This window comes from Myotis davidii, unplaced genomic scaffold (genome assembly GCF_000327345.1).
Source record: "Myotis davidii unplaced genomic scaffold, ASM32734v1 scaffold22, whole genome shotgun sequence".
Taxonomy (NCBI): Eukaryota; Metazoa; Chordata; class Mammalia; order Chiroptera; family Vespertilionidae; genus Myotis; species Myotis davidii.
Window position 1 is genome coordinate 154,822 of NW_006294067.1, and position 7,784 is coordinate 162,605.

The following is a 7,784-nucleotide window of genomic DNA, read 5'->3' on the forward strand; positions in this document are numbered from 1 at the left end:
ATATATTAAAATAATACATTTTAGAAAAACATCAATGACTCAAATTCAACAATTCATTTATTCTTTCACTAACTAATTTATACTAATTGCCACCATGTGCCAAGTACCTGAGATACAGTGTTAGAGAGACCTGTAGTGAGAAATAGAAATCATGGCACTTGGGGTGGGGAGTGGGAGATTCTCAGGAGCTATAGAAGAGAGGAAAAGGGATGGAGCCCTGAGGACATAACAACGGATAAAAGGATATCAGATCAGGGAACGGGGAAGAACTCTTGTAAAAAAAAAATGACTAAGAAACTAAGGGTTGAGAAATGAATGGAAGAAGCTTTACTGTCAAGCAAGGATCCCAATCCTAGTGCAGGTCTAGGGTCTAGGGCAGTGGTCGGCAAACTCATTAGTCAACAGAGCCAAATATCAACAGTACAACGATAGAAATTTCTTTTGAGAGCCAAATTTGTTAAACTTAAACTATATAGGTAGGTACATTGTTATTAACTTAATTAGGGTACTCCTAAACTGGCCTGTGCTTGAGAACGAGGGTGGATGGGAGAGTTGAAAGGGGTCGACCTCAGCGAACACGTACCTCAAAACAATGTACCTCTCCCACGCTGCGTATCCCGCTGCCCGACTGACCGACACCCCCCACTTCTTCTATCGCCACTTCTTCAAAATAGACTTGCCCAGGCCGAAAACCGACTTCTGCGCATGGGCCACGAAGTTTCAATCGCACTGTACGTGCATGCCCGCACGTGGTATTTTGTGGAAGAGCCACACTCAAGGGGCCAAAGAGCCGCATGTGGCTCGCGAGCCGCGGGTTGCCGACCACTGCCCTAGGCATTTGGATCACCCACTAGGTCCCTAACATCACACATACATTTCCTGTCCACACGCTGTTCACCCTGCCTAGGATCCCTTCACCACTTCTCTCTCCTTAGTAACTTCTATCCTTCAAGGCCAGTTCAAGTCTCCACTTATCCTCCAGACGATATCTACCCAGGCAACTGTTTCTTCCTCTTAACTATTGTAGAAAGAAACTGTCTCTAATTTTGCTTGGTCCATGGGAATCTACGGGACATGCTTCCTTTTTTGCTGCTGTCAAGACTTTCTCATCTAACTGAGGTCCCTAGAACTCAAGGTCCACATTTTTAAATCTCTGGTGCCTAACAGTCTGGCCATCCTAAGATGCTCAAAATTTGCTGTTACCGCAACTGCAGTTACAGAACAATGTAACCAGAGAAGGAGAATCCCGTAGGTCCTGGAGTCTGCACCAGGTTTAACATAAACAGGAATGGTGTTTATGAAATGGGCTCATAGAGCCACACATTGTTCTGACTCTGAAAACAACAGTACACAGCTGACTTGGTGACTCACGGTTGTATTTTTCACTATCAATGCGTGTAAGATTCCCACTGACTACACACAATATGGAAAACCAGGACATCATAAATTCCTAGCAAAAGGAACAACCGGAGCAGAACCTGTTAGGAAGCACAGAAAGCATTCCTTTTGTTCAGACTTTCTAACAGGATTCCCTCGGTAGGACTCATGGCTGATTCCCAATAGACCTCTCAGGAAAGCAGATGCTCTACTTGAACGCTCGATGACTAAAGCAGCTGCTCAGCCATGGCTTGGGAGCAAGGGTGGCCTTACTCCTCTGCAACAGCTGTTACTGGGAAGCTGGCAAGGACAGCATGCAACAGAGAATACCTGAGAACCTACTGGTGAAACTGGCCTTACCAAAGTATAGCAAATACATCTTTTTCTTCACAGAAGCAAGACAGCTGGGAGAGAGAAACAGAGACTGCAGACAATGTCCAAGACAAAACAGAGACCCCTACCTCTAAAGATCAAAGTGAATCTCCCAGAAACTTTAACTTTACCACTGACATTCCGAAAGGCAAGTTCAGGAAAATACTACTATTCTGGAATCAAAATGAAGAATATTAACTCACCAACTGGCTATTACAATTTCAAAATAAAAATAGCCAAAGGTAATAAAGTTGGAAGTGAAGCTGGTTAACTGAGGTTAATGAAGAATAAGCTATAATGATGCTTAGGATCTGCAGGCATCTAGTCCAGAAGTAATTTACCCTAAGATCTGCCTTGTGGCCACACAAGTCTTAAAAACAAGTTTTCCCATATGTTAATTCATTAAACTGCCACAAAACGGTATTTACAAGGGCAAGTCCAGAGAACTCTCATTTGCAACAATTTTATCTGTCAAAGTAATCTTTACAACAATAACTAGACTCCTGTTATGATTAACCAAGAAATAAATGCCCTGTGTAGCCTTGGCTTAGAAATATCCTTCTGAGCTGGTTAGGTGAATCTCAGTGTCTCCGCACTCCCCGAGTGATGGGGGATTAGTTTGCTGAGCATGAAAAAATGAGAACCCAACCGTGGAATTTTACTACTCAGGAGGGAGAGCACAGCCTTCTGAGAAATCAACACTGAAGTAGCTGGCTGGCCCTAGTTCTTTTTCAAAAAAACAACACCTAGATTTTAGGTGAGAGGCAGAAAAAAGTGAGCAAAAAGGTAAGGAGTAAAGTAACTAGTAAGACACAGCCCAGCAGGCAGAGAAGCAGCAGGGGTTTCTGGCCCCAAATGCGGCATCGGGTACCTGTGCAGTCTGGTCAAGGAGAACATGGACATCGTAGCCCAGGAGCTTGAAGAGGGTGACTAGATTGCTGTGGTCCACATCCCCTCCGGAGCGGAAGTCCAGGTCCTGCTCTCCAGTGAAGTGCACGTTGCTCAGGACCAGTGCGAGGCCACGCGGCCGAGACTGCAACCTATAGGCCTGGGGAGGGGACGCCAATTAGACCCAGAGCTTCTCGAGGACAGAAACTACGCCTCCCCAATTAGGTGAGACATTTCAAGAAAACACAGACGTCATCCTCTTCTGAACCCCACCAGGTCAAGACAGAAACATGCCCATAGAAGACATCCACGAGCAAAGACTTTCTGACTAACAAACAGGGAGAGAATGTGTACGCAAGCTAAGTTCACGTGCCCAGAAAGGACATCTCTTTTCCCAACTCTTTCCTCGTGCCGTTTTGCCAGACTCACCAGCTGGTGGTGTGCTCGATAGAACTCAGGAGTACACGGCTTCACCTGAAGGCAGGGTGGGCCATCTCTGTTGTCTAGAGAGTGTTCCACAGTATCTGTGGCACAGAAAGCCAACAGCTAGCACACAATGTATGCATCAATCCTAGTGCTTCGTAACTTCAGGCACCCTTCGAACTGGGGATTTAATAATTACTGGTCTTGCCCATTCCCCTCAATTTGTATGATCCATGAGGTCAGAGACCTATTTACTTAGCCTAAATATAATTAGGTGCTCAAGTCACTGAATAACTGAATTGGATATATGATAAAAGCCTTGTTCTAATCACGAAGCATCTCAATCAGAAGGCTAGTGGCTGATGATGTCTTTCCTCACTCTACAATAACTCAGCTTCATAGAGGAGACAGGAATATGCAGGAATTTCCTACCTATACAAGTTGCTCCAAGGGCCAATTACCATAAAAATATCATCTGTGATGGAAGGGAAATAGGACTAACCAATATCCCATCTAAACTGCCCTGCTAGTCCTGAACAAATTCACTGAGGAAACTGTTCCCCAATATGAATGAAAAGTCAGATACCAGTTAAGAAAAGGGAAGTCAACTTGTGGGACCCCTTTTATCCCATCAATTCTCACCTGTAGACAGGCGCAGCTGCTTGTGAGGTGGACAGGACTCACACACCGGGAAAGACAGACTCAAGTTGTGGTCACAGCTCAACTGTAAGAAATCGGGAGCCCCGTGCAAGGTCTTAGGGAGATGGTCCAGTCCCAATAAAACAAAGATCTAGTCTCCCCACCCTGTCTCATAAATTCCTTACCCACCAAACTAACCCTTCTCAATATACCACGTGTCTAGGGCTCCATACCGGTGAGAGTACATGCTGAAAACCAGAGAGGGTTGATAGTAACAGATCCTCCAGGTGACCCTGCTTGGTTTCCCTCAGGGCCACACAGAAGGCATCAAAAGCATGGGGACCCCTCTTGGGAAGCAAGCTGAGGAGTTCCACATTCTGGCTGAAACTGCCCACTTTGGCCTACAATACAAGAATAAAACATGAAATCATATTTACATATTTAGCTATAATTCCATTTCTCCAGATGAGCTCCCTAAAAATGTCATCATCCACCTCAAGAATTCCTTTCACAGGAAAAACAATACGGGTGAAACCCTTCCCATTATTCCGGAATTATATACCTTTTCTGTTCAATGCTCTAGGGTAGAAGGGCATTTTCAATTCCTTAATAAGGCACCATACCCTTTTTACACTTTATCATGCTCTGTTCCTACTTCTACAACCAATTTACTTGGCTTTTCTCTTTTGCCTCCAGATACCTGAATGTGCTCCCTCATTTCGAAGGTGATGATGTCTTGTTCCAGGAGATGTTCTAACAGTTCACTCAGCAACAGCTGTTTGGCCAGCAGCACTCGGTTCTTTTTCAGAGCTTCCTGATGGGCAGGATGCATGCCACACACGCCCAAAACCCTACACATAAAAGGCAGAGAGAAAGGCTGTCAAAACAGAAGATATAGCCTAGAGAGTGGAGTGGAAGAGGTGTGGGGAGGAAGAACAAAAGGAACAGAACTTACAATAACCAGGTTGATTTTATCGAATCTCATTAAAATCAAAGAAGTATTGAGCAGTAACATGCTGAGCATAAGGAAATGATGTAATTCTTTACGGAGTATGTTCGACTGAGAGCATTGTCCGAGATAAATGGTCTCTTCAGGGGAGGGAAATAGCTATCTTATCAAAAATACACACAAGCACACATGTATTCATGAGAAGGAATACTCCTCAGACAGACCAATTTCAATTAAAAGAATTATTCCAAAAAACACTTCACATTATTTATCTAGGCTGCTGAAAGTGATCTAAGTTTTAAATGATTCTGTGTGAAGAATAAAATAAATTTGATACGATGGCAAAAACTCAAACCAACGGCCAGCTCTAATGGAAAATAAATGAGACAACACACAAACACACTCTATCTAGTCTACTTATACAAATTATAACTATGGCTTTTCAAACTTTAAGTTCCTGTGACAAAATGTGACTAGAAAATATTAGAATACTGTAAGAACTCGGTAAGTAGAAAGCATGACAGGAAGTCACAGTAGATAAATACCAATGATGGACACAACCACCATAATTTGAAATCACTTAAAGAGTTAAAGCACATAAAGGCTAAATTATTTTGGTAATTTAGTTTACTAGGGATATCTTTATTTCAAGGATTCCTTACTTTTGTTATTGGTTTGGAAAGAGATCAGTTTCTGTTTATGAACTAGAAGAATCCCATTTAAATGTCTATTATCTATGTGCCTAGTTTATGTAAATCTAGAGCTCGCCAGCCTGCTTAGTCAGTTTCCAAATATACGACAGTAGTAAGAGCCTGATGGCAGTGAGAAAGGATATGGTAATAGCTTCAGTTTATAACTTAAAACCCTATTTAAAGATCCATCTTGATCTCAGAGATGCTACAATGTGCTTCTTAGAATCAGGGAAATTCCATGCACTTGTAGAATGTACTTGGCTTAACTCTAGGTGAGAGATTTACAGTTACAGAAGAGAAAAGCATGGTCTTGGAAGAGCTGAGAGAGACCCAAGAAGAGAGCATGTGGGATCCCAAGGCAGAGGAAGTGGCCAGGAACACATTCCCAGGGTTGGAAGCAGCCAACCCAGGTTACAATTTGGGTTTAGATCAGTAGTGATGTTTTCAATTCCACTTAAACTTCCTGGTTCTGGAAAGACTCCTGTTACCCCAAACTTCCAGTAAAAACCTGCTACAACACAATCTACAGAAATCAAAAAACTATTTAATAATCACTTTAGAACACACCAAAGCAATAACAATGATAAAACTCAGGTTAAAAATAAGTGTAATGAGGCCAACCTCAACGTAAAGCCATCAGTAAAAGGCTTTGCCATACTCATTTTAATATGTGCCCATTGCTGTTAACTTTTGATGAACAGAAAACTAAAGCAGCCCTGGCTGGTGTGGCTCAGTTGGCTAGGCGTTGTCCCAGGCACTGAAAGGGTGCTGGTTCGATTCCTTGTCAGGGCACATGCCTGGATTTTGGGCTCATCCTCGGTGGGAGACATGCAGGAGGCAGCCCATTGAAGCTTCCCTCTCACATTGATGTTTTCTCTATTGATGTTTCCTTCTCGTGTCAATGTTTCTCTCTCTCTCTCTCAAAATATTAATAATAGTAATAATAAAACTAAAACAAACAAAATAAGTTTTTCCTCCCTTGGATCCCATGACACCATTCTCTCCAGGTCCTCTCTATGCCCACCATATTCCTCCAGAGGACCTTTGGCCTGCCCTTAAATGTTGATATTAAGAACCCCTGAAAGAAGCTGTCCCTAGTCTGTCTCATCCATACTCATAATTCAATAATTAACTCCCAGTTCTTAAACCTTGCAAGTCCCATACTTGAATTTTCAATCAAAAACTTCCTTGGGTTTGATCTGAAGCATCATCTGTTTTCTTTTCTTTTTGTTAACCCTCACCGAGGATATTTTCCCATTGATTTTTAGAGTGGAAAGGAGGGGTAGAGAGAAAGAGAGAGAGAAACATGGATGTGAGAGACACGTCATTGGTAGCCTCCCACACATGCCCCGGATGAGGGCCGGGATCCTGCTAGCAACCAAGCAAGGTATGTGCCCTTGACCAGAAACAACACACCCTTTAGTCTGAGGACCGATGCTCTGACCACTGAGAAACCGGCCAGGGCAGCATCGTCTGTTTTGCACACACCTGCTCCTTTCTGTATCCATATTGGGCCGTGAATCTCAAAGGTGGACTTTCCAAAAGTAACCTCCATCCTAGAACTTTAGGACACATCTGGGCGGGGAGGAAGGGGTAGACAAAAGGACACAGAGTTCTTCGGTCCTGATCCAGTGTCCTCCATCAAGTTTCAGTTCCGAAGTCTTCAATTAATCTTCTGGGTCTGGACCAGGAGGCTCTTCAGTGTTATCCTGTGTGCTGTCTGCCATTAATGCTATAACTGGGGCAGAGATGGAGACACACGGGGGGACTTGGGAACCTCCTGGTCTTTCAAAGTGATCTCAACCCTTTCAAAGCCTGTGCTGACTGCTTCGAAAACCTGATCATTATACCCAAAGCAATACGGGTCATGCTATGCTCAATCGAAATCAAATGCACATTAGGCAGTATCAGAAGGTCTGCAGGTCTCATGCAGAAGAAGCAGGGGAGAGGCTCTCTGAAAGATTTAAAGATGGAGAATCTTTAAAAGAGGCCGAGATTTGGCAGGGATGGAAAGCGCTCCCTTGTTCAAAGCCCCCCTGGGTCGGACGAATCCAGGCCGGGCAGGGAGGTACGTGGCCGAGAAGAGGCCCGCGCGCTCCTGGGGGCGCAGCCCGGCTTCCCACTCCTGGCAGGAAGCTCGGACAAGGCTCCTTAGGGGTCCAAGGTGGGGAGAGGCGCCAGGGCCACACGCCTAAGCCGCGCGATCGCCTTCCCTGGGCCCCACTAAGGACCCCTGGGATCTTCCCTCACTCACCGGCGTGCCCTGTCAGCGGCCATTTGCCCGTTTAGGGGGAGGGCGGGCCGGGAGCCCGCGATCGGCGTTGCCATTTCTCGCTTTTCCCGGGCTATGCACGCACCGCCCACGATGCAAACAAACCGAAAGCCTCCGAGTCCTCTGCATCCCTCTCCCGACTGGCGGCCCACAGCGCGCCTGCGCCCTACCT

At 44.8% G+C, this 7,784-nt stretch overlaps 1 protein-coding gene across 3 annotated transcripts in view; it reads right to left on the reverse strand.

Annotated features, from left to right (window-relative positions):
* Nucleotides 1-7,755, reverse strand: part of CASP2 (caspase 2) — an 18,857-nt gene extending 11,102 nt beyond the window's left edge. The window contains exons 1-7 of one of the 3 annotated variants that reach the window (XM_006767984.2): nucleotides 7,595-7,674; nucleotides 6,829-6,915; nucleotides 4,400-4,550; nucleotides 3,933-4,100; nucleotides 3,703-3,784; nucleotides 3,067-3,161; nucleotides 2,621-2,797 (exon numbers count right to left, since the gene is read on the reverse strand). In XM_006767984.2, the coding sequence (XP_006768047.1) occupies nucleotides 2,621-2,797; nucleotides 3,067-3,161; nucleotides 3,703-3,784; nucleotides 3,933-4,100; nucleotides 4,400-4,550; nucleotides 6,829-6,848 (693 nt within the window). In that variant the 5' untranslated portion in view covers nucleotides 6,849-6,915; nucleotides 7,595-7,674. Of the gene's footprint in view, nucleotides 1-2,620; nucleotides 2,798-3,066; nucleotides 3,162-3,702; nucleotides 3,785-3,932; nucleotides 4,101-4,399; nucleotides 4,551-6,828; nucleotides 7,572-7,594 lie in introns of those variants that run through there. The other 2 variants (XM_006767982.2, XM_006767983.2) reach the window with 2 other exon arrangements.
* Between the last annotated feature and the right edge of the window lie 29 nt (nucleotides 7,756-7,784).